Genomic DNA, 14,005 nt, shown 5'->3' on the forward strand with positions numbered 1-14,005 from the left:
ATAAAGTGCAAAAAAAGCCTAGAGGCACTTTATTGCACTTCTTTGTAATATCTATATATCACAGTTGTAGATTATGTATATTCTTAATGATATTCTTTGTGATTGCAATCGTTACCATATTTATATCATTGTATATGTTTGGTCCATAGCCTATTGTGATCACCGCTGTAATTAACTCAAATGTATTTATTTGTATCTACTTACTGTGGCTGGTAAGTGGCAGTGGTGATCCAGCTTCTATATATAGTTGTTGGCGATGTGAGCGCGCTTCTACGCATGCGCTGCGTTGCTATGGTGAGACGGCGCTCTTTCACGGGGGCCTGTTGTCCAGGTGATGGGCGGGTCACGTTACCGGATGCTGGGCACCTTGAGCGACGCGCTCTCCATGGCGCCGCATCATGATGAATGCGCGCCGATGTGCATGCGGCCAATTAAGGTAATTATGTACGGGCTATAAGAGGGGACTTACCTAAGGCTACTGTACCTCCCGACGAAGCTGTGTCAGACAGCGAAACGCGCGTCGAGGCGTTTTATTGCACGGGCGTCACTGTCATCATGTCCACAGGTATGGTCTGATATATGGTTTGCCCGCATGATATCTGTTATATTTATATAGGGCAATGGTGGCTGTTTAAGGATTTATTTATGGCATGTAGGCATGGTTATGTAGCCAGTCAGACAGCCTGCTATATTTGGTCAGTTTGGCTATTAGGCTAATGGATGGACATTTATAGTTTGGTGAGCATTTACGGTAGATATTCATTAATGCCTTATAGATATATTGCTTTCACCTAGGGAGCTAATATTTTGTAGTCCATCCAGTCTGAACATGACCCAGTGATGTTCATTGTGCAATATTTGTTTTTTGTGCCATGTCCCTTAATATTATGTTATCCATAGTTTATGTATGTATGTTATGTTATAAATATAATACACTATTTGTATTGAATTTTTAAATATTGGATCAGTGCTCCTTCTTTTTTCCTCCAGTAGTCTTATGATAGTTTGGAAGGGATCCCTTGGAATATAGTGAGGTATTTGATTGGTATTATGACTTATCATCTATCACCTATGAGCATCTTCCTTGTCCCTTCTGAAGAAACACATCCCCACAGCATGATGCGACCACCACCATGTTTGATGGTGGGGATGGTGTTTTTGGGCCGATGAGCAGTATTAGCTTTCCACCACACTTAGCATTTTGCATTTAGCCAAAAAAGTTCTACAGTGGTCTCATCTGACCAGAACACCTTCTACATGCTAGCTGTGTCCCCCACATGAGTTTTTGGAAACTGTAAATGGAACTTCTTCTAGTTTGCAATAGGCTAATCTCATTCAATTAAAAATCAAAATTCTATATATATGTTCTCTGAGGAAGAGACAGACGTCTCTGAAACACGTTGGTTATTGGTCCTTACCTCGTACACATCTTCCAATCACAACAGCGGTCACGTGACTCACAACGTCACACAGGTCCTACAGACGAGCCACGCTCACCGCTTGCACCACATGCGGCGCTTGTCCACCTGGATTCCGCTTTCTATTTCAAGTCTCGGAAGGAATGGCTTCCACCGGCGGGGGCATCTATTCGCTATAATCCCAGCAGATTATAATTCGCAGCAGATTAGTTGGCTGTTTGACACTTTGCGTCACTTTTTTATACATTTTTAAAAATCAAAATTGAATTAAAATCAATAAATCACAATGGCGCTGAACACGTGTGCCAATAAGTGCAGCAGCAGGCAAACCGGCTAGTATGGTGTGTGAGACTGCCAAAAAATCCAAAATCAATCATGTAAAAGGTTGCCGCGCTTCAGGCACTTACTGATCACTGTATAGTCCTGTGCAGGGAAAATCCACTTGCGTGGCGGTTTCCTCCCTACTGTCCAGAAATGTTCGTGCTGGGAGCGTCCTCCCTAAGGTTGCAATCCCCCGTTTAGATCCGCTGCTGTATCCCAGTGGTAGCCTCGGCCGATGGCGCCGCTGTCAGAGTAGCGTGGTGAGCGGGGGGCGTCGTCAAGCGGTGACGTCACTTGTCCGTGTAAGACGGACGTGTGTAGGGGCCAATCCCGACGCGTTCCGAGGGAACCGTCCCTTGCTTTTTTACTTAGTTAAATCAGGGTTTTCGTTTACTTTTTTCTCTTGTAGGTTTCAATAGCGTTACACGTGTATCTTTTCTTTACACTTCACAAATGCTTGGTACTTTGTGCTGGTATGTCACATAAAATACCAATAAAATAAATTTCAATTTGTGGAAAAAATGAAAAGTTTGCAGGGTATGAATACTTCTTCAAGTCAATGTTTTGCAAAGGGGTGGCAGGAGGCCATAAATATTGTAATCTGGAGATAGGGTGATAAGATAAGGTCAGGTCATATTATGATAATTATAGTTTATAGACTCAGCCCATCTTCCCACCTTATTAAAGGGGGTTTCTACCCAGTGATAATGTTTAGTCACCAGTGATGAATACTAACAGAGCGGAATGTTCAGATTTGGCTTTATTAGGTGGTTCAAGCAGTTGCCACGTGACCATAAGTATGCTTTTTACTAGATTAATATCCATTTCTCTAAAAAAGGTTGTCTGGTCTAAGTCCCCAAGTCAGGCCTGACTGCACAACACCTTTAACTTAGGCTCTGCTTACATGGACTAGCTGACTGCGATTAGTCGCCTTTAGAAGGATCCTTTTCACTTGTGATCAGAAGCCTGTTTAAACTGAAATATTATTGTGATACAAATGATCTTAAAGGGGTTGTCCACATTTATCACACTTTGTCACTCTATGTGACTGCAGACTTGATGATTTTCCATGGCCGAGACCAAGTGGCCATATGTGATATGCATATATTAGGCGACATTCTGAGACGCATCTGGCCTCGTTCAATACAAGTATATTGAGTGAGGTTATGCAGGCTAGTCAGAATATGGCTGTAAGCATACATCCTCCATATTTACAGTCACGTGACCGCCCGCTTCCGCCGGTGCTGGAGAATCCTTACAGCTTGTGTAGTCATATAGAATGCAGAGTGCAGACTTTGGGATAAGCTTGGACCACCCCTTTACGGGTATGTCCACATGGTCAGCAATTGGCAGCGCTTTGGATACAGCACATGTCCACTCAGCCCAAAGCGCTGCCGGCTTTTGAACGCAGGTGATTCCAGATGTGTCCAGTACATTGTACCGGTGAAATTTATCTTGCGGAGACGCGAATCAATCCCTAGAAACCATAGCTTCTATTCCACAAATGAGCTCCTGGTGCAGGACTGGCTGGAGGACTGGCCACTTTAAGAAGAAGAAACTTTAATTATGATAACTCGTAAGCCCCAGTAGGCAGCCGGCAGTCAGTTCTGGACCAGGGAAGGAAAAAGGTCAAGGAATTATAAAATATTTTAATTGAAACTTGTTTCTGGGCTGGGAACACTCATCCAGACCCGGACTGAAATACAAGCAAATAGCAGCCGAGAACAGGCCGCAGGTAGGCTCTTCGGATGCCCCTGATACATCCTTGTGCTGCAGAGCTCGACCAACTGCTGCAGCCTCGTTACAGGGGCGAGAGAGCAGAGCGCGCTCTGTCCACCTACAACGAATGTCCTGACGTGCCAACATCAGCGCGGTGGGCGGGCGGCCGGATGAGTGGGCGCCGCCGGCCCGCGGCCCACTATTAATGGACACATCGCAGCCCAGCGGGAAAATGCCCGGTGGGGCAGATTATCAATCCGGGCCTGCTTGCTAACATATCTTATCTATCAATGTACCATAGGCAGTACCCTGTCTCTTGTATAACTGCATTGGAGAGGACTGTTACAAAAATGGATCGCTATCTGGAAATGATGCCAGTTCAACATGTCCTACTTACTGCGCGGTAAGTGACCTAATTTTCTAAAAGCTTAGGGAAAAAAAGTCAAATATTGAAAATCCAACAGCCATTGATTATTTGCACAGACATCTGCACCTAAAGGACGCTATACAGTGGAGATGATGTATTAAGGGTGTGCGGCATCTTCCTGAAGCATGGCAAACCTTGTAATCCGCTAGATAATAAGCTAGATGCAATAAGGAAACCAACATGTCTGAGAAAGCCATAGAGAACATTCTGCGCTAATAGGCCCAGAGGACTCATTGACAACCAGGGAACATTACACATTTTATTTCATATTTTATTGTATCCACTTTAGCTATTTTTCATTTCAAGTATTTAACTCCTTCACGACATGCACTGTATAAGTATGGCGCAACTCGGAAGAGGGCGTATAGAGTATACACGGCAGGTCATGGCTGCCTGTTACAGACAGGACCTGCCTCTAACATTGTTAACCTGTTAAAGGGAACCTGTCACCCCATTTTTTCAATATGAGCTAAAAATAGCGTTAAATAGGGCCTGAGCTGTGCTTTACAATAGTGTCTTTATTGTCCCCTGATTCCCCACCTTTGTTGCCAAAATACCTTAGTAAAGTCGCCAATTTTGCCTGTCAATAACGCTGGTCCGGTCAAATGGGAGTTGTGAAATCGCTGTTTCTCCCCCACCTCTTGCTTTTCCCTAAGAAATTTCTTCCTGGCGTTGGCGTAGTGTTTCGCGCCTGTGCAGTAAAGTCTAATTTCGCGCCTGCGCATTATGCTTTGCCCAACTGTGGACATAGCATACAGCACATCACTGCGCATGCGCGGCTCTTCACTATAAACTGTGTGCCCCAGAAGTCCAGAACAACACAATATGCATATGATGACTTCCGGGGCACAGAAGTTACGGTGGAAAACCGCGCATGCACAATGATGTATTGTATGCTTGCCAACAGTTGGCCAATACATACTGCGCATGCGCAAGAATCGAATGCACTGCGCAACTGCAAAAAAACAGCGCGATCTGTGCTATTCACAGATTGAGTTATGTCAGACACGCCGAGGAGCGGAGGGAGAAACAGTGATTTCACAACACCCATTTGACCGGACCAGCGTGATTGACAAGCGAAAATGGTGACTTTACTAAGGTATTTTGGCAGCAAAGATGGGGAATCAGGGGACAATAAAGACACTATTGTAAAGCACAGCTCAGGCCCTATTTAACGCTATTTTTAGCTCATATTGAAAAAACGGGGTGACAGGTTCCCTTTAAATGGCGCTGTCAAACTTTGCCCCCATCGTCTCGCCTGTGACGTGACTGCGAGTCGGCGTTGAATTACTATGACAGCCAAGGGTCTGCTAAAGACGCCCATACTAATTATTATGGAGTTCCTTTGAAACGCTACCTGTGGCTGGGCTTTGAAGGACACCATCATTTTTGCTATAAGAAACAATGCTAAAGCATGGCTGTATATAGCATAACCGATCAGATGATCACAGCTTCAAGTCTCCAAGGCGACTAACATATGCTGCTAAAACACCCAAAATGTTTTAAAAAATAAACATAAAAATTCAAATCACACCCCTTTTCACCCATTAAAAAGAAAATACCGCAACTAAAATAATTATGCACATAAGTGGTATCGACACATTCAGAAAAGTCAAATTTATGAAAATATAAAAATAACCTGTTCGGTAAACAAGGAAAAAAAAAATCAAAAACTCTAAAATTATGGGGGTTTTTCTTGCTGCAATTCCACAAAAAATGCTGCAACAAGCGATGAAAATGTCACATATATCCCAAAATGGTATCCATGAAAACGTGGTCTCGCCCTCACACAACTCTATCAACAGAAAAATAAAAAGCGTTACAAGTCTCGGAAAATGGTGACCCAACTCAAAACATTTTTTTTTTTTTTTTTGCAAACTTCTGACTTTTTTTCCCCACTAAAATAATTAAAAAAAACTGGACATGTTTGCAGTCACTGTAATCGTACTGATTAGAAGAATCATACTGCGAGGTTATATTTACAACAAAATGTACCCCTTAAAAAAAATTACCAAAAACAATATCAGAATTGCGGGGGTGTTTTCAATTTTTTTCCCCACTTGGAATTTTTTCCCGTTTTCTAGTACACTTTGTGACAAAAACGAATTGTGTCATTGAAGCGTACAACTCGTCTCGCAAAAAACAGCTTGCATATTTCTATGTGGGCAATAAAATAAAAAAGTTATGGCTCTGGGAAGAGAGGCAGGAAAAACTAAAATATAAAAATTGAAATTGGCCCCCGTCGTGAAGGAGTTAAAAAGACCGTAAACTTTCCAATTGTTGACAAAAATCCTTTCAATACACATACTACTACAGCCTAAAACACATTCGAGAAGTCGGCTGACTGTCTGGTGAATATAGGGCCTCATGACTTTCCCTCGACAAATCAATCATGACTTTCCCTCGACAAATTATTCCCTAATGTGTACAACCTCGTTTGTAATCAACACATACACTATCTTGTTTGATGAAAGATAAGATTCACATATATATATGTTCTCATCAGATATGTACAACTATAAGAAGAATTTTAGATGTTTTCATTCTTTTCCAATTACTTTTCAAGGTTGGTGAAAAACATGTATTTGAATGACAAGTCACCTTGCAATATATTTCCTATACTATATTGTCTGAAAGTGAATCTTGCTACCGCTATGTACTTCACTAGTAATGTAGTTCAAGAGGTTATCTGGGACTTACAGGCAGGTTGTTGCTAAATAAGAATACATGTAAAATGTGCATTCCCCATCGGGGCTTACCTCCGAACCCCACCACAAAACGGGATTCAGGCATATGTGTAAGAGTATGACTGGGACGGTCATGTATTTCTCCCTTAATAAGAAAGCGGTTATCAATTGTGTTTAAGAAAGTGTGTTTTATTATACATAGAACCTTATAGGCACCAATGTGCATAGTTAATGTAATGCAATGTAATTGGGATTACATGTGCGGTTTCATTAAATTTTACAAGTTTTTAGGGATGTGGATTACTCAAGTGGGTTTTCATGAAGATATAATGTACTGTTGTATTAGATATAGGGAAAGGATAAGGATTAGGTATAGGACATACTTTAGAATAAAGGTTTATCTTTAGATATAAGATAGGACTGGGAACAGTGCAGTGGTGGGCACTATAGATTCAGGAAGTAGAGAGTGTAGACATTTGGACTCACTCAGCTGCGGTTGAGGTAGGTACAGGAAGTGGTATTGCTGCAATATCCAAGTAAGTTTATTCAAACTTCATGAACTGCTGCTATATGTGCTGGAGCATGCTTCCAAGCTCACATCAACGCAACTAATAGCCACGATGACACATATCTCCCCTCAAGGACTCATCCGGCGGCCATCTTACAATAGGTAAAGTATAGGAATGGTTAAAGTGTTTGGCGAGCAGCTCTAACATGGGAGGGGCAAAGGTAGTTCAAAAGGGGAACACTTCCTGCTTGAGATGATGAGATTAGATAAAAGGGTAGAAAGCAGAAGTTCAAGGCCAGAGGGCAAGATAGAATATAGACGATGTGGGCAGCATGAGAACGGTCGTAACAAACTTTAGTGGACCTTCTCAGGATGTCCGGAGCCTACTGCTCAAACTTGGCATGGAGGAGCATGCTTTCCTCTCTTGCCAGGATGAAAATCACGGGAGTTACAGAGTCCAGTGGAGTATCCCAGGGGGCAGAGATGCCAGCGCGGAGAAGGTTGGCCCAGTCTGAAAATACTGTGGATATGACATTATAATGTGCTGTTACAACAAATGAACTGGGACTGCTCAGTAAAGTTAAACTGTTTGAAAAGGACAGAGTGTCTCCTGTCAACTTTGCGGCTGGTCCAGGAACCGAAAACTGTGAGACTTCTGTCCAAAACGTGACTTTTTTACAATTAACTCAGAGCACAAGAGAAAAGGGACATTATTTAATGTGGGGTGTCAGGGTGTGGTAACACAGCAGCCCCTCACCCATGACTACTGCCCTGTGCACCTTACATATGTGCCAATGAGGCTACAGACTATAATGGTGCCAGCAGAGTGAACGTGCATTTTGACATGCATAATTTTGGGGCGTATAGGCCTACTGGAGGTGGACACCCAGACGCAGTCTACTACAAGTGCTTCTCACTAAATAAGAATATCATCAAAAAGTTAATGAATTTCAGTTCTTCAATACAAAAAGTGATATATAATATTATATAGAGTCATTACAAACAGTGATCTATTTCAAGTGTTTATTTCTCTTTATATTGATGGTTATGACTTATAGCTAATGAAAACCCAAAATGCATTATCTCAGTAAATTAGAATATTATATAACACCAGCTTGAAAAATGATTTTAAAATCCAAAATATTGGCCTACTGAAATGTATGTTCAGTAAATGCACTCAATACTTGGTCGGGGGTCCTTTTGCATCAATTACTGCATCAATACGATGTGGCATGGAGGCGATCAGCCTGCAGCACTGCTGAGGTGTTATGGAAGCCCAGGTTGCTTTCATAGCAGCCTTTAACTCGTCTGCATTGTTGGGTCTGGTGTCTCTCATCTTCCTCTTGACAATACCCCATAGATTCTCCATTGGGGTTAAGGTCAGGCGAGTTTACTGGACAATCAAGCACAGTGATACTGTTGTTTTCAAACCAGGTATTGGTACTGTTGGCAGTGTGGACAGGTGCCAAGTCTTGCTGGAGAATGAAATTTCCATCTCAAAAAGGCTTGTTGACAGAGGGAAGCATGACGTTTCTCTAAAACTTCCTGGTAGATGGCTGCGCTGACTTTGGTCTTGATAAAAGACAGTGGACCTATACCAGGAGATGACTTTGCTTCCCAAACTATCACTGACTGTGGAAACTTCACACTAGACCTCAAGCAGCTTGGATTGTGGCCTCTCCACTCTTCCTCCAGACTCTGGGACCTTGATTTCCAAATTAAATGAAAATTTTACTTTCATCTGAAAACAACACCTTGGACCACTCAGCAACAGTCCAGTTCTGTTTCTCCTTGGTCCAGGTAAGATGCTTCTGGCGTTGTCTATTGGTCATGGGTGGCTTGAAACAGGGAATGCAACACTTTTAGCCCATGTCCTGGATATCCCTACGTGTGATGGCTCTTGAAGCAATGACTCCAGCAGCAGTCCACTCCTTGTGAATCTCCCCAAATTTTTGAATGGCCTTTTCTTAACAATCCTTTCAAGGCTGCGGTTATCCTGGTTGCTTGTGCACCTTTTTCTACCACACTTTTTCCTTCCACTCAACTTTCCATTAATATGCTTGGATACAACACTCTGTGAACAACCAGCTTCTTTAGCAATGACCTTTTGTGGCTTACCCTCCTTGTGGAGTGTGTCAATGACTGCCTTCTCGACATGTCAAGTCAGCAGTCTAAGGCTAGTTTCACACTAGCGTTCGGCAGGGCTGCGGATGGCAGCCTTCTTCCTCCGTTAAGCCCTGCCCACCGCCGCGTCTCTTCCTTCAGCTCCGCCTACGTCTGCATGCGTCCTACGTACCCTATCTTTAGCATTGGGTACGGAGGCCATGTGGATGTATGCGGATGCCTCCGCATGCATCTTTTTGACGCTGCGCTGACCGCAACAAAATGCAACATGTTGCGTTTGACACAGATCAGCACAGCGTCAAAATGACGCATGCGGAGGCATCCGCATACATCCGGATACCCTGCTTAACGGAGGAAGAAGGCTGCCATCGGCAGCCCTGCCAAACACTAGTGTGAAACTAGCCTAAGGGACCTGTTTAAACGCTTAGGAAGCCTTTGCAGGTGTTTTTTGTTAATTATTCTAATTTACTCAGATAATGAGTTTTGTGGGTTTTTTTGGCTGTAAGCCATAATCATCAACATTCATAGAAATAAAAACGTGAAATAGATCATTCTGTTTGTAATGACTCTATATACACTATGTTCCAAGTTATTATGCAAATTGGATTTAAGTGTCAAATATGTAATAGTTTTGTTTTTTAAATAAACTCGTGGATGGTATTGTGTCTCAGGGCTCAATGGATCACTGAAATCAATCTTAAACAAATGTGACAATTAGTTTTCCAGGTAATAATTAAGGAAAAACTACTTAAAAATGATGTTCCACATTATTAAGCAGGCCACAGGTTTCAAGCAATATGGGAAATAAAAAGGATCTCCCTGCTGCTGAAAAGTATTAAATAGTGCAATGCCTTGGACACGGTATGAAAACATTAGATATTTCACGAAAACTTAAGAGTGATCATCATACTGTGAAGAGAGATTTGTGACTGAAACAGACAGAGTTCATGCAGATAAAGGCATAATGAGGAAGGTTTCGGCCAGACAAATTCATTGGATTAAGAGAGCAGCTGCCAAAAAACCATTACAAAGCAGCAAACAGTTATTTGAAGCTGCTGGTGCCTCTGGAGTCCCTCGAACCTCAAGGTGTAGGATAATAAATAATAATAATAATCTTTATTTTTATATAGCGCAAACATATTCCGCAGCGCTTTACAGTTTGCACACATTATCATCACTGTCCCCGATGGGGCTCACAATCTAAATTCCCTATTAGTATGTCTTTGGAATGTGGGAGGAAACCGGAGTGCCCGGAGGAAACCCACGCAAACACAGAGAGAACATACAAACTCCTTGCAGATGGTGTCCATGGTGGGATTAGAACCCAGGACTCCAGCGCTGCAATGCTATCCACTGAGCCACCGTGCTGCCCTTCAAAGGCTTGCTGTGGTGCAGAAATCTACTATTCGGCCACCCCTAAACAGTGTTCACAAGCAGAAAAGGTTGCAGTGGGCCCAGACATACATGAAGACTAATTTTCAAACAGTCTTGTTTACTGATGAGTGTCGGGCAACCCTGGATGGCCGAGATGGATGGAGTAGTGGATGGTTGGTGGATGGCAACCATGTCCCAACAAGGCTGCGACGTCAGCAAGAAGGTGGAGGAGCCATGTTTTGGGCCAGAATCATGGGGAAACAGCTGGTAACGCCCTTTAAGGTTCCTGAAGGTGTGAAAATAACCTCTGCAAAGTATATATAGTTTCTGACTGACAACTTTCTCCATGGTTTAAAAAGCAGAAACGTTCCTTCAGGAGCAAAATCATCTTCATGCATGACAATGCACCATCTCATGCTGCAAAGAATACCTCTGAGTCATTGGCTGCTATGGGCATAAAAGGAGATAAACTCATGATGTGGCCACCATCTTCACCTGACCTCAACCGTACAGAGAACCTTTGGAATGTCATCAAGCAAAAGATCTATGAGGGTGGGAGGCAGTTCACATCAAAACAGCAGCTCTGCGAGGCTATTCTGACTTCATGCAAAGAAATAAAAGCAGAAACTCTCCAATAACTCACAAGTTCAATGGATGCAAGAATTGTGAAGGTGATATCAAAGAAGGGGTCCTATGTTAACATGTAACTTGGCCTGTTAGGAGGTTTTGGAGTTAAATAGCTTTTTTGTTCAGTGAATGTGACCTCCTAATGCTGCAAATTCCACAAATTAGCATTTTCAGTTCTTTAAAACATATCAAATGTTTAGAAATTCTACTGTGCCTAATAATTTGGAACAGTGCATTTTGAGTTTTTATTCATTTTGGAGATTATACTGTTATCATTGGGAGGTTTCTTCAATAAAATTCGATGTATAATCTAACAGGTGATGACTTTTATTAGATTGACCGTCATTTGCACCGACCATTTAGGAAAATCCGAGAAAAATGTCATTTGCATAATATTTGGGAACATGGTGTAATATACGAGTTTCACTTTTTGTACAAGAACTGAAATAAATTAACTTTTTGATGATATTCTAATTTAGTGAGATGCACTTGTATATCTGAGTGTCCATCTTAAATAGGCATAGACCCTCGAAAATGATGCATCATCATCATCATCGCCAGAGTGCACATTTGCTCTGCTGGCACCATTACAGTGTACGGCACCATTGGCGCATATGTCCAAATCTCGTTTTGCGGGGTTCAGACGTAATCCCCGACTGGACCACCAAGCAGGTGCCGGAATGCAATGCCAAAGCACCCTAAATAATTTTCTATATGCAGTTTTATCAATTGCAATACTGATCATGTAGTTTATGCCATCAAGTGCTCTGATTGCAACATTTTCTATGGGGGATACACCACTAGACCTCTCAAAAAACGCTTTCTGAACCATTTGAATGACAGACTGCACTACAGGTCGTCATGTTTCAAATGCAGCCAACCACTTCATTAATTATCATGCACATAGTACTGCATTCTTTCCAGGGTTTGCCATTTAGAAACTGCAGAAACGTAAAAGGGGTGGAGACTTTCTCTTAGGGCTAGCGGAACGCACCAAGTAAATTTAGATGTTTTATTGTTATTGATGCGTTCGCAGTCCGGGGTTTACCATGCAGGAGAACCTGGTGCTAGCAAATGGTGGCACTATATGGCGGTATGGACTAGCTCTGTTATTTTACAGAGTAGCCGTGAAAGCAATGCACTGCACCCTGTTAGACTTCACAGAGATACATGCTATCTGCCCAACAGAGAGCAGTCAGTGGTCATGCATGCACACAAAACTCCTTGCCGGAGGTGCCAGCATTCTAGGGGCTTATTTCAGCCAGGTCCCTGAATACATACAAACACACAATCTCCTCGCCGGAGGTGCCTGCATTCTAGGGGCTTATTTCAGCCGGGTCCCTGAACACACTCTTACATGACCACACTGGCGCAATGCACATAACTAAGAAAGATACTAACACATGGCCGTGCGGTCATAAGAGCCTTAAATAGCTGCAGCAAGTACAGGACCTTCCTAGAAGGACCAATGAGAGGCTGCTACAGAGCCTGAGCACCTACAGGACCTTCCCGGAGGACCAATGGATTTAGCTGCAGTATCTGAACATGTGACCCTCGATCTCCACTGAGAGATCTTACTCTGGGCATGCTCAGAACGAGAAAAGCAGGACTTAGTCCTAGAAGTGTCTGCTCGCCGCTGCCCAGCACTGGCTTCAATGGGAGAAGCAGGAAAAGCAGCAGTAATCCTTTGAACAGAGTCAGACTGAGCGAGACGCTGGGACTGATGTCTCCGCTGAGCAGACTCCACTGTGGCAGAAGAAGAATGGGAGACCGCAGTGGAGATGGCCCTGTGCAGAGGCGGGAACTCGACCCCTAACACTTTCGTTATCTTTTTACTGTCTAGGAAGGCATATTGGATTTTAAATCTCCATACAATTGGCTTGAATATTTAAAGAGATATTACGTGTCATTTCTAATTTAGTTTGATGTATATTTTTTTTGCACACGGCTTTTTTTTCTTAAGTTTCTCTAATATTTGCCCAGTTCTATATCGTTTATTTTTTAGTTTGTTTTTTTATTTTTTGTTTTTATAGCATATTGAAGTCACTTGTATACATTCTGATTTTGTTGGGTTAATATTTCTTTCTTAACAGCAGCATTGGTTTTCTCCACCCTCGTCTCATGGTGTGTTTCATTTGTGGTAATGTCCCCAATAACCCCTCTCTTGTGCAAAAATGAAGAACTGTTAACTTGTGGGAGTCAGGAGTGGAATTGAGATTCACATTTTACAGAAAGGAACAGAGAAAGATTTGGATAATGCTATAAAAGTATATTTGAAGGGGTTATTTGAAAAATATGTTTGTGCTCTTGTTGAAATTGCAACAGACTGTGTGTTATTGCAGTCAGACTATTCAAGTTAATGGGAGTGTGCTATTTCCAGAAAAAAAGTCATTTACTTTTAATTTTAAATAGTCCCTTAAAAGGGGAATTGTGTGCTTATATAAAATAGTAGTAAGGCAAACTGGGAAAAGGAAGCGTGCACAATAGGGCTTTAAATGTTAAAACAACACATAAACCAACATGGATCTGCTCACCTGGTGGTGTTGCAACAAAGCAACATGTAACAAACGCATAGATCAGCTGCTGCAAGACACTAGTCCAAAGGACTTAGAGAAAGAACATATCCTGGTGATGTGTGATGTGTCACTGGATGCGCTGCTGATAATAGAATTCCACGAATGTTTTCCTTCGATATTTTATTTTAACAGGTTTACAAAGTCAACGCGTTTCGAGGTCAACGCAGGACCTCTTCATCAGGACAAAAACCTAGTCTTTGTGGAATTCTATTATCAGCAGCGCA

General features: G+C 42.3%; 1 protein-coding gene across 1 annotated transcript in view; it reads left to right on the forward strand.

Annotated features, from left to right (window-relative positions):
- Positions 1 to 14,005, forward strand: part of LOC138669989 (uncharacterized) — a 171,959-nt gene that overhangs the window by 126,373 nt on the left and 31,581 nt on the right. The window contains exon 6 of the mRNA XM_069756922.1: positions 3,760 to 3,861. Coding sequence (XP_069613023.1) covers positions 3,760 to 3,861 — 102 coding nt within the window. The remainder of the gene's footprint in view (positions 1 to 3,759; positions 3,862 to 14,005) is intronic.

Source organism: Ranitomeya imitator, chromosome 3 (genome assembly GCF_032444005.1).
Source record: "Ranitomeya imitator isolate aRanImi1 chromosome 3, aRanImi1.pri, whole genome shotgun sequence".
Classification (NCBI taxonomy): Eukaryota; Metazoa; Chordata; class Amphibia; order Anura; family Dendrobatidae; genus Ranitomeya; species Ranitomeya imitator.